A 26659-nucleotide genomic window follows, 5' to 3' on the forward strand; every position below is an offset into this window, starting at 1 on the left:
AGGGACAGGCAATGTTTTACGACTTTCTAAAATATGACTCCAGATTAAATTGGCTTTCTACCTCCGAGCGAACAATAGTATTATTCCCACATAAAACACCATTCTTCTTCTTTAGCTATTCACGATAAATAAGTGTTGGAAATCCTAGCAAGCACTTAAAGCGATTAAAAAGTGCCTCGAGGTCGTAGGTATGAGAGGAGCTACGGAGGGTGTGCTACGGGCTACGGAAAATGCTACGAAATACGTCATAAGCTATAATAATGATTTGTTTTCAAAAACAGACGTAATTATTTTGAACATGGAAAGCTTTTTATTACAGTCCAAGTATACCATATTTTGGCAAGTTTAACATGGGAATTATAAACTAGATGAGAAAGTATTAACAGATATCAATCGAATGGGAACTAATCAAAATATAATTCATATAAAAAATATTTATGATCCTATTAATGTCATTGCCAAAAATCTGTGTATCATTAATGTACATCCCACGAACACGCAAACGTGTGAAAGTAATTCTTTCCGTAGTTCTCACATCAGACGTCCCAAAGGTATCGAAGTTTGCCCACTAACAATTACCGAAGCGTTTATACCAAGTTCAGATTATACAACTCTAACTAGCTTACAAATATATTTTCATCCCTTTCTAACTTGCTTGCTTGTCAATTTTCTATCTCTGTCTGTCTATGTCACCCTTTAGCCGGTTCGCGCAATTATTTTTCATTTAGATCGCGACTTGTTGTAATGTCCTAAGGGATTCGTGGGATCAAGTGCAACTATCACGTCTCTATGGGATAGTAATACAATTCGAATAGCAGAAAATTGCTCTGTGAAACCCCACGTATGGAAATGTCTTGGGTATTGTAATTTGGTTTTCCCATGGTGTGGATGACAGGAGAACAGGGTGATAGGCCATTTAGTGTTTATTGGTTTTTTGTATGTTTATTTCCCACGATATGGTGATATTGTTTATGAAGCTACGGTTGTAAAAATTGTTGTTACGGTTAATTTCGGTTTAGGTAATGGAAATGTTTACCTGCAACGACAACTATAACTAGCTGAGTAACTTTAACATTAAACCAATTAATTCGATATAACTGAACGACATGTGAACGATTCGATTTCTGAGCATTATAAAGCACAAACCGCCTCTACCATTTTTTTTTCATTCACTCTCATTCCAGAAACATTCCGAATCACATTTATGATATATCTTCGTAAAAGTTATAAGTCATTGCAATTCTAAACAGCAAGTTCATTGTTCTACGATTGTGTCGCAAGTTCGGCAGGGGACATAGGCGGCTGTCACAAAGTATCGTACGTCGGGAATATATGGGCGTCATAACCGATGCGCCGAGGAATATGACCATAGAGGGAACTATTCATTCATATGTGTATGTAGTTTTGGGTGGACTCAGATCGTTTTTGGGAAAGACGTTTTTTGTTTTAATTATATGGTTAATTGTGCATAATACCGAGCGTATTGAGTGCATCTTATTATGTAGCACGTAGTTCTTCGGGATGATGTGGCCTTGCATTAGTTAAATAATTTTCAAAATCACTTTACATAGACTATTCTATGTAAAGTGATTTTGCTGTCTAGGTATATCATTTCCTAAAAAAAATATTCGTTCGTATTTAAAATATAATATTAAAATGATTACACTGAACAATAAAGAGGAAATCTGTGGTTTAAAGCATTCCTACATCATGGTGCCTATAAAACTACGATCTACATTAGTTTCAACTAATGTCAGAATAGTAGGATCAATGAATTCAATGATACATTTGGTCCTCACCGCCCCACATTTGGCGGTGGCAATCACAAAAGTTAAGCTCACGAACCATTTAACAACGACAGAGGGACAAGTGACTCTATTGTCCCTGCATTAACTCTAGTTTATTCATTTTTTCTTGCCCCTTCCTCATAACATTTATCATTATAAAAATCGCAACTCATTTACCCTATTTATTTTATAGAGTGTTACTGGTATCTTGCACATCATTGTAATTTTAACGCACATGGTATGTTGAGGTTAAGCATCTGATAAAAAAAGGATACTTTTTTTAGTTTTCAGCCTGTTTTGTTTTTTATTTGTTCGGAATTTAAATCACAAAGATGACGAATTATTGAGATTTTCAGCTACTTTTGCAAGTTTGTTTTTATTTGATCGGAATTTAAATCACAAAAATGCATTAGCGTTATTGTATTTTAAAATAGGTTAAAAAACTGATGCAGCCTCTTTGTCCTTAAAAAAAGGAAAAATATAAAAGCTTTTATTGACTGGCCATTTTGTGTCATATTTTCGAAATCTTATTTTTATTCATAAAAATGCCAAATGGCAACAGAGCAACTGAACCTTTTTTAGCGTCTACATTTTATTTTGATTATTTTTATAATTCTTAGATTTCGGCAATGCCATTTTAAATATTTACACACAATAATTAAAACACTCAATTACAGCTAAAGTGCTTGCCTTTAGCTGTTACACAATGATACAATTTATTTCTACCTATTACAAATATTCATAACATTTTATACCTCGCGAATATGACATCAGTTTACGGCTAAGGTATGATGTTTATTGGGTCTTCAAAATACTGGCTATAAACGGAAAAATATTATAAACACCAGTGGGGTCAATCAAACGTATTGGTTTCATAGTCATATACGAATATGTCAATAATGTCCTTAACTTTATGTTCGTTTATATTTGACTGTGCAATATTGAATTGTATGGTTTGTTGTAGATGATAAATTCAAAGTTCAATCAACAAAGTAAATTCGGGAGACAGTCCTAACTAAACATCTGCCGATCAGTATCGGCTATTTGTCGTGTCGCGTGCCATGATCAAACTGATTACAGCATTGTCTCGCGGAAGCAACTCGGACCAATCACGGTGATTCGTCAAAATCGATTCAAATCTGTTACATTTTTAATTGAAAAACCCAGAGGGAGGCGATCGAATGGTTTAGGGAAGTCAGATATCGATTAGTTACGAATGATTAATTGTTTTGCTGTTATCTCGAGTTGTAATTTCGATATTGTTAGCTGGAAAATTTTTATACTTACTCAGTTTAATATATTGTTTTAGAAAAAATATCTCTTTTTTGTAAAAAGTAGATCTTTAAATTTTGCTTAAGTGAAAGAGTTTGCAATTACCTACTCCTGTTATTCAGTTCGTCATTAAAAGAAATCCCACTGCAGGTTAAGTTTACTCCTATGAATATTATTTATGAACTTTGGACACAAAAGTATATCAAAACGTCATACATTTCTAGTTAATAGTTAATCCAATGTTTATTTACTAAGCACTGGATAATAGGGGTGACAAGTAATGGACCGTGCGCTTCGCTCACATCTGTCGCGAACTGTGACGTCACTATGACCATTATATAGCCATCTTATTTTATGATCATGTAGGAGTATATTAAACACTAGAATATTTGAAAAATGTTTACGATGGACAAGGATGCTGATACATACATACATATTTCTAAATATATAGCTATGTATTTAAGATCATTTTTATTAATATGAATGCACATTTAACAAAGTATGAATCTTCTGGTTTCGACTGAAACGAGATAATTTTGACTACAAGCCATTATGCGGTGTGTTACTGGCACTAGCTTTTCAGTTAAATACAACAGACAATAAGGTCTGTCTCCTTGTTATAAATCTGATGAAAGAACCTAATTTTTGCTCTAAGAGTTCAGTTGAACTCATTTTAGGACGTAAGTAATAGCTGTTTAAATTTTTTTTTGTTTATTTAATTGTCTGTTAAGCTACTTAATATAACCAAATCCGGAGTCATCCCAACAACAACTATTAAACACGCATCACACCAATATAATTAATGCAAAATCTTTAGCGACCCAGTTAAATCCAATCCAATCAAATAAGATGAGTTGCGTCAGCACACCTGTCATTCACTAAACGCTGTCGAATGGTGCCGACATACGGCCTGAATAAACGATGCATTCATCTCTTTATTATGATGTGTTAATCCTGGATTATCATCAAATGTTAACACATGTTACCAGTTAGTAAAAAAATAATACCTCGCCAAAACGTCGTAGGAATATCATCCCTACATTTAAAATTGAACTGTAATGTTCGCAGCATAGGGTTGCCTTTCGTGGTGCGAGCTCCCAGTTGATAGATTTCAATGGCTTATTGAGGGTAGCTAATATTATTCCGGGGCGTTCGGTGTTGCCTTTTCATCCGCTAAGTATAAACAGTGGGGTGTGTTCGCGATGTTTGGCCGCTCGACCGCGTCGGCCTGACGATTGATTTATTTTGTATTAACTTTACGCAGACCCACTTTGTTTTCAGTGAGATTGGTAGCTAATTATTTTTAGCTCACGGTGTTTAGATTAAGTACCATTATTTGAGGATACATTGTGTTGGGAATAAATTACCTCTTTGTTCTCGTACTACTTGTGTATTGCCAGCAATACTACCAGCGCATAAGTAAAGTCTTTTTTTTAAGTACCTTTATATTTTACAAGTTTAGGTAGTCATCAGAAATCAGAAAAAAGAGCATCACCAGAAAATACAACGAATTACCAGTATTTATCCCTGCTTCAACCCCAAAACGATGTAATTTTACTTTACAGCTCTAATTCATTTTATTTCACGTGAACTGCGAGATCCATGTAACAAGTTCTCTACATATCACCTCTCTAACTATCGGTTATGATCAAAGCGTTGCTGGGGTTCCCGGGCCCGAGCCCCCGGTCCGAGGCCGCGTCCCGCTCGTGTCAATATTTGCGCGGCCTGGCCCGGCTAATGAATACAATTAGATCATTCCGCGCGGCCTCACGTTTTTCATACGCCTCGAGGGCTCGTGCCCTCTCTGACAACGTGTCAAATAAAGACGGCCGTGTCGACTCCAACCTTTGCACATAACGCTAGTTGAATGCGCAAACACCGACACATGGCGAGCCTTTATTTATTACTCATAGCTTTAACTTGCCAATTAGTGACGCTCCTAGCCATTTCTATTCGTAGGTTTATAGCGTTTCAGTAAATAAATATGTGTTATTTATTTATTAAGGGTTCCGATCCGTTACCTACATACACGGTCAATGTAATTTGGAAAGGTTGTTTGCAGAACTATTTGCTCTAGGAAAGCTTTTATGTTCAGTAAAAATAGTGATCTATGCACTTGACAACTAAGTTTTATTCACATTTTGATAAATGCATTTGTTTATAAGCAGGATCTATGAAGTAGCACTTAATCGTTTTAGTTTCCACTACGTTTAGCGCGCTCATATTTTTTACATTGAAGCGCCAAATAATGGGCTGAACAGATGACTCCCGGCTTCCCCTAGCTTATTTGATGAAAAATGATGTACCATCTACATATTATAAGCGCAAGTATTTGATTGTGATGTTGTTGCAAGTGGAGTTATGCAAGTCATAGGTTAATTAGTAAATCAAAGTGAAGTTGTAGGCGAGGAGGCGGCGCCGGGCGCGGGCGCTGTATGTGCAGCCTGTGAATACATTAGTCTGTGTTGTGTTTGCTCGCCACGACCGAGCCACATGGCGACGCGCCGCTCTGTTTATTTTAATACTCAACCATTGTTGCTTGCCACTGTTTGCCGAGGGAACTGTATTAAACTACCCCTTACGGATTTGAATGAGGCGAGCTGCTATATGCGAGAATTTACTTAAATCTTACCAAGATTTTTTATCTTCGTAGCTTTCTCGATTTTTTAAGAGAACTTATTAATTTTTAATAGATAAGAGAAAGGAGAATTAAGTTTAGAGTTATTAGTTTATAGTAAGCAGCGCTTTAAGTCATAGGTATAATATATTTCATTTACTTTACCCCGTTTGTTTTCAGAATCATTTTATCTGTTCTGCTGACGTTAAAGAGTAATTAAATTAACGATGTGTTAAAAGACTGACTTATTGCCAAGAAGAAGTAAACTCGAGACTTGTGCAATGTTATACTCAAGGTTACTAGGATGTAGTGATTGTTGATTTATATTGATGTTCGCTAGAAAATTATGGATGCGTAAAATTAAAGGGCAATAAAGCTAATTGCTTTGGCATCACTCAAGACTGTAAGTGTCTATATAGTTTATCAATCGCACTCGGAGACGAACTGATGGCATATGACCTGTCATAGGGACCTGTCCCTGGATAGTCGCCGACTTATTCACCCTGGATTAATAATCTTATACATACATTTGCTATCATTTTAGATAACATCATCGCCTGAAAATAATATTTATATAATACATACCATACATAAATATTAGGTTTGACTTCACAAGCGTTTCTTTTCATTTGCGTGTTCACTATGCTACGAATACACACATTCAGTGTAGAACAGTCATTGTATTGATTTCACGATAATTACAATTGAATAGTACGTATCTTATGGGTCGAGCATCTGCAGCGCGTGAGCACTTGTGTTTAATTACATTTGCCGGGTCGTCACCTCGCGCCGCCCTCGCCGCCCAATTCGGTTCATTTGCAAAGTACATTTCGATGCTGCGCTCGATTGTCCCAACAACCCTGCTCTTAATTGCCCACCCGATATTTATTATTGCCGTTTGTTTGTACATTTATGTGCCACTATAGATCGAAAGCCATTTGATTTACGACTACAAACTTCCACTCGTTAATTCGCTTCGAGGGATCATCTTCACAAAATGATTTTATGGCCCATATCGGTAGGAAAATTCAGCAAAGTATTTACATTAGGGGCACGCATCACATTCGATAAACATCGCAACGAATTCCTACAAACACATCGGCGGACGTTTATTTGCCTCGGGCATACGCTCGGCTTCACTTCGACTTCGCATTCCGCTCGCCGTCGTATCGGTACTCATTTGTATTGGCGGTGGCTTTTGTATTATTTGTTTGTTTGCGGATGCCGCATACGTTGTGGGAGCTTTGATTTTTTCCAATTCGGAAATAATGCGGAAGGCGTGGTGCTGGGGGCGATCGGGCTCGCCGTGACTCCGGCTCCAATCAGGCGAGCGCGTGTGTTCGTTAGTCGCCGGCGCCGGCGAGCTTGCCGCTTGGCTAAGCCGGGCACGTATCTACGTGGGACCTTTCCACTCGGCAGCACTGATTTTCTCTTAGATCCAACGAAATGATGAACTTCAGCAATCTTCGACTTCATTTGTTCAACAAATCTACCGCGAAATACTATATACACTTTTGATTTTAGTTTCGACTTCGTAGCTTCAATATTTGTCTTCTCAATTTTTGTATTTAATAACCTGCTATTTAAAGGTCGTATTTTTTTATCATACATAGAATTGATGTGAATAAATGCACATTAACGATATGATAATACTAAGGGCATGCTATAACGCATAGTCACAGGTATCTTGCTTTTTGAATTGTAACCAAAAGAACGAATCACACAGACAAGACAGAGTTTCTTCACACATAAGAAGTACTCAGTGCACTTTTTATATCAGCATGTTTTCGGTAATTCCAGGGTTAGATTACCATACAATTAGTTCGTGGTTAATAAATAGTAAATGACAAAATAAATACTTTGGTACGCTGCATTTTAAACGAGTTTACAACAAGCGTTTCTGCATCGACGGCGAGCGTCGAGGTCTTTAGTATGAGTAATCGACAATACCGCGAAGTCTAACAATGACCTGAATTCGAAACGATTTGTAACAGAAGTAGGTGCAATGCAACAAATTATATTTGGAACGGTGTTATGAAAATAATTAACCATTAATACCCACCGGTTTGTCAGTGGATTATCATTAGTTGTTAACTTTAGGGAACGCGGTGAACCTTGTCGAGCGTAGTGTTGGCGCGAACATCTTGTAAATCACGGTGATGTGTATGGAAGTAAGTCACGTTCGTCGAGTGGGCCGCATCATTGCATTAGCGTGCTATAACGAGATCAAGGGCCATCAATATGTCATATCTGACGTGACGCGGCCGTCAGGCGCGCTGACACGTATGCGGATGCAGCTCCAGCCAGCACCTGCGCACGCACTGACATACGACTAACTGCCTACACAACACCAAACTAGCATCAATATATCTTATGTTTCAATGTCAGCTACACGTTTAACGTTTAGTCACAGCACATGTGCATCTCCACATAATTCCATACTCATATGAAAACTGTCACATTATACTCCTAAATATTTATAGACCACCAGACCAGCTTTGGGAATCTTCCGACAACTGTTCATGTGGAATAGTAATAAAGCATTCGACATGTTCTAGAACACAAGCAGGTCATTAACGTTTGTCATGATCACTGCCAAGGAGAATTTACGTAGAAATATGTAGGCGGCGAGTAATAATTAATATTTGTTTGTGTTCATCATAATAAACCAATTAGCAAGTACCAAGTTTATGTCGGCTTGTAATGTCGCTTTAGTCGAAGTCGCTGAAAATCTGCTCAAATCACTCAACTCTACTTAGCAATAACGACTATATTATAAACTTACATAAGAGACTCATTACGTTGACGTTCTATGCTCACTCTAAATCGCTTACATTTCGTGTAATTGTATGATTCTGTTGACGGTAAAGTAACTAATTAAGAGCGTTAACATATTAGCAGATAATTACGAATTCCACGTGGATCTCAGTGATGGCAGCGAAATGAAGAAATATGTATAAAGGTGAGCAAACATCATCAGCGAACTGCGATGTTCAAACAATGGTGCGTGTGATTGTGCAGGTCACAGAGTAGGGAGGCGGAGCGCGGCCGCGTATGTCGACCGAGCATTTTTTACTCTGTGCTCAATCAGCGCCAGTGGCAGTTGCAATTATCTTTCGCACCAAATCGAATTATGATCAATTCGGATTTGCGCGCATCCGAACGAATATAAAACGGTTTGCATTAAAATTTGGCGCTCGATGCATGGGATGCGTTCCCATTAGTCCGGTCGAGCGCTAACTTTGTTTGCTCATTCGGGTCCACGTCCGTTTCTGGCGTTTTCATTATATTTTTTATTGTACGTATTCGCTTTTGTTTACGATGCTTTCCGCTTCATTGCTATTCGGATTTAAATATACCTGTTACCGTGGGTAAAAGCAGCTATATCTTCAGTCGTTTATTTGAGAGACTTATTACGTTGGGCTTTGGTCAATTAACAGAATCAATACAATACAATACAAATACAAAATATTTATTTCTTCAATAAGTAGTTTACAATCAGTATGTGATTGGAGCCTACTTTTAAGCAAATAATGCTTGTATTAGTAGACTCCACTCTTCCATATCAAGAGATCGTTATAATTAAAAAAGAAAAGAAAATCTATTTGTTACATTCAATTAAGTATGCATTAAGTTTTGCCGAAGCGTGTGTGTGTGTGTGTGTGTGTGTGTATGTATGTGTATGTGAGTGTGTGTGTGTGTGTGTGCGTGTGTGTGTGTGTGTGTGTTTGCGTGTTTATGAGTGAGAGCGCGAGTGTTTACATGTTATTATGAATAAATGTGTATTATGTAGCTTATTTTAAGAGTGCTTCTGTCTCCTCATAGGTAAGTTCTTTTATCCATTTAGTTATATCTTTTTTACACTGTCGATATTGTTTAGAGTATATAGATAATTCTTTATTTATTTTATTGTATAATTTAGCCGAACGTTTTTTATGCTGAATACTGGCAAAGCGGGTGTTTGTTTTAGGGATTTGTGCAATAATGTCTTTCCTTCTTTTATTTAATTTGGATGCATCATAAGGTAGGGTCTTATGTGTTTTTAATATGCTTTGTATAATATATAATTTTCTTACCGAGAGTAGATCACTAATCTGATAGAGATTTTCTGTAGGGTACCTTCGTTTTTTAAAATACATTGTTTTTATAAGAGCGCGTTGAGCTCGCTCCACCTCAATGAATTTACTTTTTGCAGACCCGCCCCAAATAGGAATGCAGTACACCAAGACAGATTGCACCAAAGAGACATATATCTCATTTAGCACATTTCTAAATGAGTTATGGCGACTAGTCACTTTCCTTGGTACAACGTGTCTTAGTACGCTGAATAACCAGCCCAATTTTCTAACCCTACAAGCTACGTGTTCAAGGTGGGGGTACCAAGATAGTCTTTGGTCTACCAGTACACCTAAGTATTTGGCTTGTGTTACTTTGGCTATATTTGGACAGTCACAATTTCGGCTTTTTATGTTGTCACAGTGATGGATTTTAATTTTAAAATTCTCACTAGGCTGTGTCCGATTACTAATGCTGAAGCATATAAAATTAGTTTTGGAAGTGTTTAATGTGAGTAGGTTATTTATTAGCCATTTAGCTATTTTAGCCATGCCCACCTCAGCCGCATATTCAACTTCTTGCCAGGATTTCCCTGAGAAGACAACAGCGGTATCATCGGCGTATGAGAAAATTTTAGCATTTCTGATTTTTAAGCTAGAAAGATCATTTATATACGTTAAGAATAGTGTAGGGCCTAATACGCTTCCTTGCGGTACGCCGTATGATACCTCTGCGTCTTCACTGGTGAACTCTCCTATTCTAATCTTCTGTTTCCTTTTTGAAAGATAACTTTTTAAGAGATTAAGTGGCATTCCTCTAATTCCCATATTTTCCAATTTGTTTACCAGGGTTGGGACAGAGACGGTGTCAAACGCTTTTTTTAAGTCTAGGAATACTGTAACACATTTATTTCCATTATCAAGCTCATCAGTTACTACTGAAGTTAGGGCGGTTACTGCATCCTCAGTAGAAATACCCTGCCTGAATCCAAATTGAGTCGATGAAAGTAAGTCATATTTATTTAGATATTTTAATAGTCTATTATTTATTAGCTTTTCTATTACTTTAGATATTGATGGCAAAACTGATATGGGTCTGTAGTTATTGACATCGTCTCTGTCCCCACCCTTATGGATCGGTGTAATGATTGATTTTTTTAATGGTTCTGGAAAAATTCCTGAGCTGAAACACAGATTTGCAAGATGAGATATAATAGGAATAGCTTCCTTTCTAATATACTTTAGAAATCTAGTCGAGATGTTGTCCCAGCCAGGCGCACTATCAGTGTTAAGGCTTTTTAAAATTTGATCTACTTCGGTTTGATCGGTGTCGTAAAGTGCGAATGAGTTTACTTGGGGAGATTGTTCATGTGATCGAGTTGCATGGTCATAATTTAAACTTGATTGAATTTTGTGTGCTAGTTGCTTTCCAATATTTACAAAATAGTCATTAATAAAATTAACCGATTCGATAGGTGTAGACTTTAGGTTTAGTAATTCAACGTTATCACTTTTAGATTTATTAGAATAAGTTATATTTTTTATGTTTTTCCAGAGTAATTTATTGTTTGTGACAGATTCAGTAAGTAACTCCCTTTGATATTTTCGTTTTACTTTTTTAATAAGTCTATTGCAATAATTCCTGTACCGACAGAAAGTGATTTTTAAAATTTTGTTATGTGGATCATTTTTAACGCCTTTTTGCATTTTGTTTCGATTATTTATACATCGTAGAATACCAGGAGTAATCCACGGCTTAATTATGCGTTTATTACATGAAATTTTTACAGTCAGCGTGTTAATTTTTATTGAATCAGATAGTAGTTGGATAAAGCGGTTCGTTAACTCCAATGGGTCATTACAAAATAATAGGTCTGCTATATTGTTTTCTTGGATATATTTTAAAGCTTGTTCGAAATTTAGAATAGTCTTTGTTTTGGGTGCAGTATGTTTTGTTTTCATTTTAGATAAACACAAAAAAGTTGTACAATGGTCAGTAATTGCAGTATGTAAAATTCCAATAGATGCCGACTTCTTATTTTTATCAATTTTTAACATGAAATGGTCGAGGCAGTTTCTTTCTCTCGTGGGTTTATTATGTCCAGGAAGTATGCCATATGCTGACAGCATATTTAGGTAATTAACCCTATTATTACGTTCGTAGGTTGGCTCTGAGTCTTTAAGCTTAATATTAATATTTATGTCTCCCGCTATAATAATGCTTTTTTGTGAGGTTATGGTATCAAGCTGTGTACTTAGTGAGTCCAGAAAGCTGTCTGTATTTGTGTTTGATGGTGAGCGGTAGATACATAAAACTATATTATTAAGGACGTCCAGTTGAAGGCAAGACGCCTGAGCCAGCTTTACTTCCTTGACTTTTGCCTTAAGTTTATTTTTTATATAAACAACTACTCCATCATTTTGATTTAAGTGTTGTGTAGTAGAATAGGAGTGGTAGTTATTAAGTTGGGGTATCTGTTTATAAGCACTTAGTCTACATTCCGTTAGGATTATGACGTCAGTTTCGAAGCTAAAAGTAGACAGGGTTGTTATAAAATTGTCTAAGTTACAATATATACTCCTTATATTTTGAGAAAAAATTGTCAAATCATTTTTATTTACTTGGATGTGTTTAGTAAGTTCAGATGAGTCACATTCAAATGTACGGGCGATTTCAATATTGTCTATTTCATTTAGGATTTGCAGATTGTCACCCATTAAAATATAGTTTGTAAGAAGAATACTAGTATTTTCTTGTTTAAAGGAAGTATGACAATGCAGTAAAAGGTATAATAATGGCAGAGAGCAGATAGTTGTATATCATTATTTACTACAAAAGTAGAACTGCAAGTGATTTTCAGCAAAGTTTGAGTTGTATTACTGTGCAATATGTATGATTTTAGATAACGTAGTGTGTGTGATTTTTGTATTATGTGGAATTGTGTGTGTGTGCTTGAAAAGTGTGTTTGAGGTTTTTTAAGTGTGCATATATCTATATAGAATATCAAGTTGCCTGTAGTTTTAATACAGTAGTTATAGAGTAAGAAAGATCTTAACAAATATTCCATTGACATTACATTTAAGATATAAATTCGCGATACAATGTTGACTATACGACTTAAGCTAAATAAGATTATTAAAGTGAGTCATTTTTTTAGTAAGAGTTGATGTACCTGATCCTCTGTTCTGATAATTATTGTCGGTGATTGCTCATCCTTTTTAATATAAACTTTGCCATAAGCGGTCCAGCAAAACTTGTAATTTCCAGACTTGGTCAAGTCCCGGGCAAGGAAGTGCAAGCGGGACGCCTTTGGGGTCAGATGTTCCGTTATGAAAATCGGAGTATCTTCTTGGGTTTTGAATCCAAGGTGTTTGCAGCAAAGTTTACTTTTGTGCTTTAAGTTGAAAGCCTTTCCCATTTTCAGGATTTCTGTCTTTTGTAGGGTAGAACCAGTCTCCACAACAATTGGTGTATTAGGATTATCTTTATTTTGCCCATGCACTCTGTAGATATCCTTGATATCATATTTAACGATTTTACAGTCTATGTTGTTGGAGAGACACATTAGCATATCTATAAGATCTTCTTTGGACTCATTGGATTTTTTCGGTACATTTTTTATTACAAAGTTTGTCTTACGACAACCCATCTGCATATCCTCGAGTTTATTCTCCAAAACTGAGATGTATTGTGTTGTAATCAATGTCCTTATGTACTTTATAATAAAAACTATATACTTTTATTAAAGGGCATTGCGTTTATCATAATGAGAGTTTAGTACAGAATATTCTCTTATTTAAATTGTAGGAATTTCAAAGTTGTTTAGTTAATCTACGGCTAGACACGAAGGCAGAAAATTCCAATCAGAACCTAAGAGATTTCTTTCCATTTTCAGGTGTGGTTCCAAAACCGGCGTGCGAAATTCCGCAAACAGGAGCGCCTTGCTCAGCAGAAAGCAGGCGAGGCGCCCGTGAAGGCGGAAGGCAAGCGAGACAAGCCGACGTCGCCGGCTGCCTCGCCTCACCCGCCATCTGCGCCCGCGCCGCAGCCCGCGCACCACGCGCTGCCTCATCTGTCCCCGCCAGACCTCAAGCCTATCACCTCGGCAGGTAGATATCGTAAGTGAAGCTTAATGTTAGGTTGATTAATTAAGAGGAACCTGAAATAATCCCTTTGCAAAAGTAAATGATGACAGCTTTGGACATCCGTCATGTCAAGGTGATGACACCACATAGGTGTGGTCATAAAATACCTATGTGAAAAATGAATAGTCATAGAACTCATAGAAGATCGTAAGAATATTGGCAAAACAATAATTTTAACAAACAACAACAATACAGTTTGTTTGCCAATATTCTACATGCTAGGCTGGTTTTGAGATGACAAGAATTAGAAATTAGTGCCGCGTTCAGGAGCACTACAAAAGTGTGTTTGGGACTTTTATACTTATTTATTACTGGTAATTGGAAATGTGCAATAGACAAGAAGTATATAAGTAATGTCCATGCAGCATCCAACAATGTACTTGCACTATATTACTACGTACTTTATAATTTTAACTTTAAATGATCAAGGTTTTTAAGTAGTAGTTTTTGCGTAGCGCGTAGCACACAACGTTCTCGTAGCACTTATTCCGAAGGCTTTGCACTGCATGTAAATTGCAGTTTCTTCTAATTTGAAGTATAAGCAGGCCGTGTTTTTTGTAAAAAAACATCTAGTTTTTAATTCGCATACCAGTGGTAGTGATGCGAACGCAGTGTTTACCTTATTCCCGGAGTTGTAGACGTCATCGCCCGATTTAGCCGGTTACAACATTAAGTCACATTTGATCAACTATTTGTGTAGGGGTATGGCGACGGAAATACTTTAACGATGGATTTTCTTGACGTTGTTCAACATCGAGATTACCTTGTTAGTTAATCATCTGTCAAGTTTGGGCTTTAGCGTTCCCTTTCATCAAATCAACACTAGAATCTAGAAATGTATCTACTATGTCACGATCCTGATAATGAAGCTTGCAAGTAGTTGACTTTTCTTTACAAAAACCACTAGAAAAAGAATGACTTGGGTTGAAGATGATTCATAACCTTATTATTTTAGTAAATTGAAACTGACACTAGGCAAATTAAATATATTTTTTTATTATTTAATATGTTCGCTTGACGTTTAGTATCTACATAATGTAAAGAGTAATATGATGGTTTTAAATTAACAATTACGCAAATATTTCTCCTAGTGTTATGTTTTGAGTCAATATTTAGAATTTTGTTTCATTTTGTTGGCAACTGTATGCGGTGGAAATTGAGAAATAGTTTTTTTGCTAATACAGTAATTAAACTTATTTTCGTGGAGTAGAGAAGTGTCAACTTGGAGACTAATTGATGGCGGGTCTGAAATTAATGATACTATTCTTAAGATTTAAGCGGGGAAACAGTCACGGGAAACGATAAAAAATATTTCAGACGTCTGTACTTTGTTTTACTTTGAAAAGATTAATTAGTTCCAGTTGAGTGTAGGCAACATTGTAGAGAAAATGTGTTTAGTAATTACAGAACTTTACGACGTAAAATGTAACCAGACAGAGGGAGAGAAACATACACAATAATAGAGACAGAAAGCTTTAGAAAAGTTTCTTATTTTTCTGCGTTCCAATCTGATATTTTCGTTCCAATAGTGATGTCACGAAATATTTTTAGGCTACATATCTTATCAATGTTACATTGATCGCTGAAATTATAGCCGAGTGAGTCATGGCGACCGACCAATCAGAGAGCCGGACACACTATTTCAGCTCACATGTTTACGTGGGCGAATACAACAAGGCTGCTTTCGACAAAATATATACAGCACTTCGAATTAGTGGATCCTAAATATAGAATCATGATTGTATTGTATGGTATATTAATACAATGCTGCATGCCTTAGGAATTCGTGATACTTCTCTCCTACACAAAAGTTTTCATGAACTACGACGTTGTTAATGAAAAAGCTTTTTGTAATTTAATGTGCTTAAAATACCGTCGTGATAATAAACTAGGTTCTCTATACAAAGAAATCGAAATAAAATATTATAATCGCCTGGATTACTTAAAGCTTTCAGTTTGGTAAAGGCAGGCCTCTAAAATGATTACCACTTCGATTTATTTTATTTAGTTTAAGTTGTTGTCTGTCTTCTTGGAATCTCCTCTTGCTGACGCAGACTAGTCTCAATACAAGACGCATTTTCCGTGAACTTGGTACTGTTTTATATAAACAAGTCTGTTCCGTTTCTGCCAGAAATAGGAACTAATGTAATATCGTGAATGATATTTACAAATATACAATTTCATCACTAGCATAAATCAACAATTTTGGTAGCTTTTGTAACGTTCCAAAATGATAACAATATGAAAGATTAGGTACAATAGATTAGAACTCCTTATTACTCGATCTACGCAGGTAACAATGAAGTATCATCAAATATGTCCAGACTGAAAAGTTCTTAATATTTTTCACGGGTGTTTAAAAGGGATGTAAAGTTAATTTAAAAAAAAGCTAGATGTTCCTCATTTAGTATTTCTCATCTACCATGGAATAAAATATGCTGGTCCCTACCGTCAATGTAGCCTCTATCTTAGTCAAGAAGTCAGGTTCTTTGTTGTAGCGTAGTTTGCTATATCAGTTGTACAACACTATGATGAGGTTTATTTTTGATTTTTTTAATGGCCAAACACCTATTTTTCTGCTATTGCTAGCATTAATTAATTCTAGACTACTAGCTACAAGTCAAATTTCAAAGGAGAGAAAACGGGAATACTTTCTAGAAGTCTTTTGATGTTTTAAAAAATAAATAAAGGCTATTTAGTATACATATGCTGAACTAGGCCCGGTGGTTCACCGGCTAATGGCGGACTTGTGGTCGTATTAATCACATTACGGCCGCCACGCCGCCACCGCGCCAGATTTTCACTTCGGCTCATTTGCGCTAATTGTGCGCGCGATTGTCACTCAGGCTTGAATAAACAACGGAGCCGCGCAGCAAGGATTAGGTGATTAGCGCTTAATTGTGTTACCACGATTATTTCATATTCGCCCGTCGAGCTGCAGTCTGATTTCATATTCGAGCAGATTTGTGTGCACAAGTTTTGCTTGTTTGGACTTAGTTGTGAGAATATCTCCATGAACATACTTGTGTGGGATATAGGTACTTATCGTAATCTCCCTAAGACATAATGTTTAATGGGCCTGAAAATATGGTATTATTTATTATAGTCTGGGGGACCTTGGAATAGTGTACTGATATTGTTTATGTGTTGTGCAGCGAACAAATTGTGCGAGGAGCTGAATGGCGTGGGAGGCGACGTGGGCTTGCCGCCGGTGAGCGGCAGCGGAGGCGGCAAGTGGACCGGCGGCTGCGGCCTGCTGCGCCAGCCCTCCGGGTTCCCACTCCTCGGCGTGGCGCCCCCCAACTATCTGCTGTCCGACCACCTCGGCACGCTCGCCAAAACGAACAACCATCTTTTCTAATGGGCGTAACAGCGTCGCCTTGAGCCACCGTCCGTGCCGCGACGAGCGCGCCTCTGTCACCCCTGCACCGCGACACACCCGCTCTCCTCCGTACCTCTTGCATTCCCATAACATTCCACGTTACATTGTGCCAAGTGAAAACTTTCTAAAGTGATAACCTTATCGACGAGATACGATATTAATTTCGATTGCGCGTAAACATTCCAAGTGCCAATTCGTGTCCATTATAGTATTATTGTCGCAATAATGAACTGTCTAATTAATTTTTAGATGTATTTATTGTAACAAAGCAGTTGAACGTACAAGTTGCCTGTTATTATGTACACGGATGTTTAGTTTTAGATAGTTTATGATAATGAAGTTTTGTGTGATACGACTGTAAATAACATTCCGATTGTATACGTTTAATAAAGGTATACTTATTCAATGACGAATTGAAGTGAACGGATAATATAAATTAATTTTAAATGTTGTCCTATAAAAGTATGATGTATTTTATTCGTCGATGCCTAAATGGAATATAAAGTGTATTTATCCAAATGAATCTTTAAATAATTCCGCAAACTGTAACGGTTTTGTGTCAATGTACTTCTAGTCACCGGAACATTAGGATTATGTTAAAGAAATTATTATTTATTGATTAAGTGCATAGATTAATAGTTTGATATAACAGCCAACATACCGGAGTTGGCGACAAGCGATGTAAATATGTAATAAATAAACGATTTGTAAATACTAGTCAATAATAGTGGTGTACCCGAGTGTATGTAATTATTGATGAGTTTGTGGAGGGTGTTTTAATAAAGCAAACAATAAATCGTCTGTTTTGTTTATGTTCACTATGACCTTTTGCCCAATAATATGTAGGTATGTGAAAAAGTGACCTAAGTGTTTAACTGTGTGTAAGAGTGTTTGGCTGTGCTTAAGTAAAAAATCAAAATTTTGAAAGCGAAAATGAACTTGCTTGCAAATATTATTATAACAATGCACATTTGTGCATGCAGATTCTATATATAAAATTAGGGCACGACACGAGATGTTGTAAGTATTAATTGCATGCGATTTCAGCACCGACATATTTCAAATGATGATCATTTCCGTTTTCAGTTTCGTTTCAGTATGATGCAATTCTACATGCTCACAAAATCTCTAAGCTTAGAAGAATACTTGAAGGAACAAAGACTTTGAATCAAGTAAAGGAAAAATAATGTAATAGAGAAAAGTAATATCTACTGAAAAACACTATGCTATCTTGCCAATTTTATTTATTTGTAAAAAGCTCGGATAGAAACAAAACGCCCTTGGTTTCCAAAACACGAGAGGTCGATGGCGCTCAGGCTGACCTTCTAAACACGAGAATTAAGAACACTGATCTAGAATACATAAAAAGGACAAATATTTATCTGGCGTGTCATAACCACGAGTGATGTGCGCCTTGAGTCCGATTATAGGCCATCACGACCTTGTTCGCCGCGAAGGGCCGACGCACTCTCAACACTAAAATGAAGATGACATTGTTTTCGTGTCTGTAGACAGTTCTAGGTAAAATATTATTCTGTGAATACGTAAACACGAAAAAAAGCCGCTTCGGATGTCTGCGTAGATTTTGAGTAATTACGAAATGATTTATGTCGGTATTTATAGTTTAATGTGCTATTTGCGTACAATGTTCACGTGGTCGTACATGTTGTTTAGGATTCCGCGAGCAGAATGTAAAACTGAAATAAACTCGTTTCTTCGATTAACTCCGCAGTTTACAAGTACTGTTTTATAGGTTGGAATGTTGTGACAGCTAATTTTCAATGACTTCTACATTGGCTCAATGGTTATTGAAACATTTTCCACAAAAACCTGAGGAAAATAGACAAAGATATTTTTAACCGTTTTTTCAAGAATCCAGGACATTTAGGAATTATGGTTGAACGGTAAGGAGAATGTCGAGGGAGCTTAACGTTTCCCGGCAATCAGAATGTTAATTAAGGTGGTATTAACCAGTTAAGTATTTACTACCTAAGTACTCTACAAAATCAGCTATCCAGACATAGGTAAATATAGAAACATGATGATGAATAGCAAAAACATGACTGCTATCACTAATCCAAATCATGATATCTTCTCTCGTTGACACATCAGTGTTACTACCAGATTTCAGCTACAGCACCAAACGAGATTGACCTGACGATGAACGAGATAAACCTGATTATGTTATCATACGTCATAAAAGGAATGATTATAAACACAACACAAATATATAAAACACTATTACCTCTATAAAATGTTTAATGAGAACCTTTGTAATCTTTTTGAACAGCAGTTTTTACTAATGCCTGTAAAACTGTTTACAATGGGCGATGACTACAAAAACAGAACATGTATGCAGGTACATCGCAAATAATTATCGCGATAGGCTCTCTGTACCGTAAAGGTAACGTATGTATAGTGATAGTAACATATACGAGTACTTATGTAGGTATACAAGAGAACAAGTAGTTCCAAATGCCAATCTTAGTGGTGTGACTTATCATTCCTACAATTTACTGCAATACCTTTCAAATGCGTTGGTGAAGTGTTTTGAGCGGTTGCCCACTTCAATAAGGAAATATTAAGTAGGTGTGATAGTTCAAGTATGTAGGTACCTAGGTACTTACAGTACTTACGACATGTACATACCGTATCTTGTCTTAAAATAAAACATGTACACTGCAAACTTTAGTCGTTCGATAGTTTGATTGCGCTCATAAATCAGTATGAAGATGAATGGTTAGTACCTGCATACATAATGGATATCAGGTATTTAGCCGGTACAAGACCGACTGTAAACTTTGTAAACAAGATTCTTAAACCAAAATTAGAGCTATCAAGTCAACTATCGGCCGACTATTTAGTCTGAAGTATGCGGGAAAGTCGTAGAAATAATCGTACTCGTAGTTTTTAAATACTGTGAACAAAACACACAGGTAAGTATCGATCATAAAAAAGGCTTGTAAAATTGTATCTTAATGTTATTAGATTTTATTACGACACAGGCGATGTTGTTAATTCTTGAACTGACATCGCATAAATAAAATAGGTATCACATTAATTACCTACTCTAAAGTGAAGAATCTACACACGTGGTAGATAGTAGTGGTAAGTAATAAATTGTCGATTATCATACAGTTCAGAGTATTTGGATGGAGTTCAAAGTTTCGAGATAAGGGTGGTCGCTGATGTTACCTGTTATGGTACTAAATTTAATGGCCTAGGGCCTCTAGGGTTCAAGTCCCGCAACGAGAAGAGAAGACGAAATGACACAGGCAAGGAAAAATCTTATGAAAAATCTGCAACGTTTATATATAAAATGCTTTTCTGACTTAGGTAAAAAATGCTTAGCAGCAACTGTATGGAAATCTACGTAATAATATACTTAGGTACGTATGATTCCTACCCACGTGCCTTTAGTGATTTAGAGTCGAGATGACATCTAATCGTAACTGTTTCTTTACGATATTTTATTTGATAGCTTGATGTTTCAATAAATTAAAATGGTAAGTGGATACCTGAAGCACGTGAGTCCTATGTGTAGAATGAGCTCATATGAAAATGTTTTTAGTCTTCGATGGTAGAGGTTTATTTATAACTGACTCTTAGTATCAAAAACTGTAAAAGATATGATTGTACGAAATTAAAATGACATATACCAGATGTTCTACAGCTCATAGGTAGTTTATAGACAGACCACTCTTAAAAGGAAGGAAATATATATGATATTCGTTAGATTACTTGCAATATCTCATATTATTTCGTAATTTAGAGAGTTGGTTGTACCAGAAGTGAGGGATAGATAATTATAATGGTGACATATTCAATATCCTATGGCTACATACATGTTTATCATATCACAAGTTGTGATCAGATCACAACTATCAGAGTTGCCCACCTGAAAAATGTATATAAGTACTAGGTGTATAGGATAGAGGTATACAATGAAATCCAGTTATCATCTACCCTATAATAAATTGACGAAAGTTTTATGCAGATGGAAGTGCATTACAGCATATAAAACTGTCATTTCTTGAGAAATATTTTCTTTATTTGCTGAGGGAGATATAAGTGTAATATATTTGTCTTTAAAAATATATTATTTGAATGTCTTTAATTTGTTATTTCTTAGGTTAAGTGATCGTTAATGTTAACATGCGTATCTTTACGAGTTTATGCTACATTGCGAGCATTGAAAATAAACTGCATATTCAAAGTGAGGATCCTGAAAGTACCTACGTATCTACACAGATTACCATAATAGTTTGGTATCTTCTAGTTAATAAAGCGCATGACGTGTACGACAAAACAAAGCAATGAATCATTTCACATGTAAGGTTGATTAGTTGACACCAAAAAAAGCGTCAATGACGTTTTCGCTAATTACAGTACACGCAGACGAAATTTTTTCAGAGGAAAATCATTTTCACACGTAAAGAATTTAGTTTTTGTAGCGTGGGTTACGGCGACAATGATAACTCAGCGGGTTCTCATCTGGATGGCGTGCGCGTGAGTGGGCGGCGCCCGCGCAGGCGTAGCGCCCGCCCACGACATGCATTAGTGCCTTATATGGACTTCCACGGAGCTTTCGTGCTGAGCTTTTATGAAAAGATTTGTGAAAAGTTTTTTTTTTGCTATGATAAAACAGGCTTTAAATGGGTTTTTCTTTTAGTAAGCTTGTTTTAAGTATGTTTGTCTTTTCAGGATTAAAGAAAAAACAAATAGATTTGCCCACAAAGAACACGAAGTTGTGAAAACACTGTGTTAGTATTCCCTCTCCAATTTTTTTATTTCTTAAAAACAACCACGTATAAAAGAAAAACTTAGGTAAGCGAGGCAAAATATAATTTTGAATTTTGTGGTAGCCACAAATGTGTACTATGTACATTGTGTGTTAAATTAAAATTTAAAAGAGCCATTTATAACTGCTCGCTGATAGTTTATGTCAAATGAATAGAGATTTTTCATCAAGATTCAAATTATTTTCAATGCGTGGAAATGAATAGCACCCATCAGTTAACATCAAATATCAAAAAGAAATTTTAAATCATCTAAATATAAAATAAAATAAAAATAATTCATAAACTACTGAGGTTAATGTCCCTAGAATGAACTAGCGTTGAAAATATAGGCACCTACAATTTATCGAGTGTGATTAAGAATCGTAAATTGCGTAGACTTATTTTAAATTAAGGTTTACATAACTTTTTCACACACTATTTGTTCATGTAGCTAATAAACAAAAAAAAAGAAGAGAATTTGCGCTTAGTTTTTAATAATGCTATTTCAAACTATTTTTTAACGACTGAATATAGTAACTGGAATTCTGTTCATAATTAGAAGGAAAATGATTTTTCTCATTAAATATTTTCAATAAAGTAAGACAAAGGCTGTTGAGTCAGATGCCTATTCGTATCGGCTGGTCATCGGGTGGCGAGCGCTGCGTACGAGTTTTCCAGAAGGGCGCATCTTGTGTGCGCTATAAATACTCGGACTCAGCTTTCAGGAGTTCAGTCTAGCGGTGCTTTCTACAGCGCACTAACTCCTCATCTCCGCAGCCACACACACACAACACACAACATGTCTCTGGAACGTCAAGTCCGCGCTAAGGTTAGAAAAAAAAATATTCATAATACATTTTCATTATTCACGTTGTTATCCCTCTAAAATATTTTTTTATGAATCTTTCAATATAGTTTTAACAGTCGCATTTTCAAATATTTTCAAATATTTTAGAGATCTATTCTAATTATTTGACTATTTTCACACCAATATGATTATGAACAAACAGTCATCAAATTGTAGAAAAAAGCCCCAGCACACTCAGTTTTTTTGCCAATTTTTCCGTTTCTAATGAACCTTTTATTTTCTATAGTTGGCTTCCAAGCGCAGCCCCGAGCAGGAGAAGGAAGCCCAGGAGTGGATCGAAGCCATCCTTGGCGCTAAATTCCCCCCTGGTGAACTCTTCGAGGATGTCATCAAGGACGGCACCGTCCTCTGCCAGCTCATCAACAAGATCAAGCCTGGTTCCATTGCCAAGATCAACACCTCCGGCGGACAATTCAAGATGATGGAGAACATCACCAAGTAAGTACAAAAATTATGATACATTACAATATAACGCAATCAAATCAAAGCTATCTCGATAAAAATAAAAGTATATAATCCGAGGTCTGGAAAATAAATAGATATAAAAAGTTAGAAGTAGCACTATTTCGAGCAAAAGAAACACCGAATTTTAATGCAAGTAGTAAAAAATGCGAGACAAATTGCTAATGATTATTTTTCCTTTTAGCTTCCAGGCGGCCATTAAGGCGTACGGTGTCCCCGACATCGACGTGTTCCAGACCGTCGACCTGTGGGAGAAGAAGGACATCGCCCAGGTCACCAACACACTGTTCGCCCTCGGCCGTGAGGTGAGCATCCAACACTTAACAGTCCATTACATTCCACATGCCACTTGCACTTCCCAAAGCAATATCACCGGCCCCACATATAAGTATTCCGAGATTTACGACTATTACGCAATAGATTTTATAATCTTGTAAACATGCAGATGTTTATCGCACCCAATTTAACATCACTTTATTAAACACTTTTATAAGGCATCTCACACATGCAATCTATAAACAAGTGAGATCGACGTAAGAAATTTTAAATTCACCAACCATTGAATTAAATAATGTGTTCACAGATTGTTTGGTTTAAGATACGTTTAGAATTTAAGGAGTTGGCGCTGTGCCAAGTTCAACCAAATTTTACGAGCATCTTGCAACATTACCTCAGTTTTCATAAATATCCAAGGTCGCTCGGTGTATTTGAGGCCGAGTGGGCAATACTCGAATCTTACACGTTTACAAGTTCTTTACTCAAGTGTTTCTAACTCTACCATAACTCAACACTTGGAAGATAAAATGGTAGTGTAACACGTTGTTGATGAATCATTTGTTTTGTTTGCAGACCTACAGGCACGCTGAATGGAGCGGCCCCTACCTGGGACCCAAGCCCTCTGAGGAGTGCAAGCGCGACTTCTCCGACGAGGTCCTGAACGCCGGTAAGACCGTGATCGGTCTCCAGGCTGGCTCCAACAAGGGCGCCACCCAGGCCGGCCAAAACATGGGCGCTGGCCGCAAGATCTTGCTCGGCAAGTGAGCACCTCGCCTCCATCCAGTGATATTATTTATAAGATATTTTTGTACAAAACTGAGAAGTATGGACGCTTATGTGAGACTGTTAGCCTTATGAATCTAGTCAAGCGTGATGTGGAATATAATCTGCTGTAATGTAGCAATGTAGTACCTTGCAAACTTTCCATACCTTGGGTTCATGATATACACTCCATGTAGCGCCAAAATGATTTTGTACATAAGTGCCTAGTATTTAAGATACATTATTTATTTCCATTTTATTATATGGTTTTATAATAAAATACAAAACTAAAGTTTTAATTTTATTTGAATACAAATAATTCTATTGATTAAACAATTTACCTCGCTCATCCTTTTAGGTACCTACAGCTAAGAAACATCAACGTTTTATTATACAATTATGAACAGGTAAGAGATTCTTAGTGTATTAGAATATTGATGCCAGAATTTAAGGAGAATTGGTAGATTACCATGTTCCGAACAAAACATGTTTTATTGACTGTCCATTGACAAAACATTATAGTTCATGGTCTATACAAAAATTATAGCTTTTCTGCTACACTAATAAAACACTTCATAAACTTCAAAATTTTACTACCGTGCCATTGCCATAGCATAAAGCTGGTAAAACGGTTCAAGGCTGAGGATTAATTTTCATGGAAAACTATCGAAGAAGAGTGCTCTAAATTATGGTAAATAGGACATCGACCTTCTGCAAACAACGACAGGGTGACTTCTGAAACGTTCAAAGTCATGATTTTTTTTTCGGGGTAATCTCCCATACATAGGAGTATGAGGAACAAGGGCCGCTTTTGCTCTTTAGTTTTTGCCTTTGCTAATCGAACCAAAGTCGGTACGTAGATAAGTGATAGGATACTAGAAGTCGTGCATTTAACTTCTGTCCATTCTTTCTATGATTCCGTATAAACATCGGTAAGCTAGTGTAATGATAGTAGTCGACCGTAGGACCATAGACCGTACTCTCTACTGTCAATATCTACTATTCCGGCTAAATATCTTCTGTCTTTCTTCTCCACTTCCCTATATTGTCTACTATAATCATCAGTGTTAATTGTACATAGGTACCTATTGCACTACAGTATCAAGTACTTTACGTACTTCTGAGAAAAGAGACTTGAACAAAAAACGGTCATCCATTCAAGGACAGAATTGATACGAAGTCAAAAGAGGGGTGGTACGCTAAGAGCCTTTGATTCTTCAGTATTATGTACATTGGTAACTTTTTGAACTGCTTCCAAACAGACATTTGTTTTTGACGGCAAACCGACTGTATTCACAGAGAAAGTAATTCATAACGTGTAGGTACAGTGTGTTATGAAAAAAGTTGTTGCATCATTAGCAACTATCGTGAATACATTGATTATTGGAGATGCGCCAGGAATGTAGCAGCTGCATACTTTGCATCAGTGACTTTTATCCAATGTTAATGTCATGCATTTTATTTATTTTAACCTTAATTAAGCGGGGTAAGCCAATTTGTTGCAGTTATGTATTCATTTTGGAGAGTGAAACTTTTCTTAGCGCAAACGACAATAGCTCACGTATATACCTATATACCTATTATATTATTATACAAATCAATAAATTGCTAAAAAGACACATTGAACATTTGCAACGTATGAACAAATAGATTTCATTTAATACTTAAAGTAGATTTGCAAGCTTTCTGACAGTAGTACGAAATCCTCAAGCAATAAGTAAAATAATTTAGTTGGTATAACTTTTAAATACCTACGTCAATAGAATTAAACTAAAAGCTATAAAAAATAAACGCGTATTTTATTTTCACCAATTTAGAAAGTTTTGATAAATCAGCATTATATTTTCAAATCAGATCTAAGATTTAGAATTCTGAATAAAAATTACAAAAAAACTGAAAAGAAAACTTGTAGCTTATTGTTTCATATAACTGTGTAGTAACTAGTTCCAGCCTTTAGAACTTTCGATAATAATGAAATCAAAGGGCATCTACACATACGAGACTTATGTGCCTGGTGCTGCCATCTGTTGAGAATTTTGGTAAATAATATGAGTGGAATAAAGTTCAGGCTAAAAGTTCTGATCAACAAATAAATAAATACGCTTACATCCTACTTGAAATTATTCAAGATTTTTTTACCGAACTTTACCTTAATGATGTTGATTAGAACACCTAAGTATATTTGTCAAGCAGCTAAACTTTTGTCGTTCAGCAAACTTTAGAGTTAGGTACCTACTGAAAAGCTCATCTC

At 36.3% G+C, this 26659-nt stretch overlaps 2 protein-coding genes across 3 annotated transcripts in view; both read left to right on the forward strand.

Moving 5' to 3' along the window:
• The window catches only part of LOC110372341 (paired mesoderm homeobox protein 2A), a 32318-nt gene extending 14264 nt beyond the window's left edge, over positions 1-18054 (forward strand). Inside the window, exons 3-4 of one of the 2 annotated variants that reach the window (XM_064036645.1) lie at positions 13628-13850; positions 17033-18054. In XM_064036645.1, coding sequence (XP_063892715.1) covers positions 13628-13850; positions 17033-17238 — 429 coding nt within the window. In that variant the 3' untranslated portion in view covers positions 17239-18054. The remainder of the gene's footprint in view (positions 1-13627; positions 13851-17032) is intronic. The other variant, XM_064036646.1, reaches the window with a different exon arrangement.
• A 4655-nt stretch (positions 18055-22709) lies between these two features.
• Positions 22710-24700, forward strand: LOC110372354 (muscle-specific protein 20). The gene is made up of 4 exons (XM_021328983.3): positions 22710-22869; positions 23135-23346; positions 23555-23675; positions 24220-24700. Exons 1-4 carry the CDS (start codon positions 22840-22842, stop codon positions 24409-24411), a joined length of 555 nt encoding a protein of 184 aa, XP_021184658.2. The 5' UTR covers positions 22710-22839; the 3' UTR covers positions 24412-24700.
• Positions 24701-26659: the final 1959 nt, after the last annotated feature.

The sequence above is a fragment of the Helicoverpa armigera genome, chromosome 10, assembly GCF_030705265.1.
Source record: "Helicoverpa armigera isolate CAAS_96S chromosome 10, ASM3070526v1, whole genome shotgun sequence".
Lineage (NCBI taxonomy): Eukaryota > Metazoa > Arthropoda > Insecta > Lepidoptera > Noctuidae > Helicoverpa > Helicoverpa armigera.

Excerpts from the sequence above, each read along its gene's own strand:
- LOC110372354 (XM_021328983.3), top strand. The coding sequence starts at position 22,840 with ATGTCTCTGGAACGTCAAGTCCGCGCTAAG. Across the intron at positions 22,870-23,134 it reads AACGTCAAGTCCGCGCTAAG|TTGGCTTCCAAGCGCAGCCC; the intron begins GTTAGAAAAAAA and ends TATTTTCTATAG. Across the intron at positions 23,347-23,554 it reads ATGATGGAGAACATCACCAA|CTTCCAGGCGGCCATTAAGG; the intron begins GTAAGTACAAAA and ends TTTTCCTTTTAG.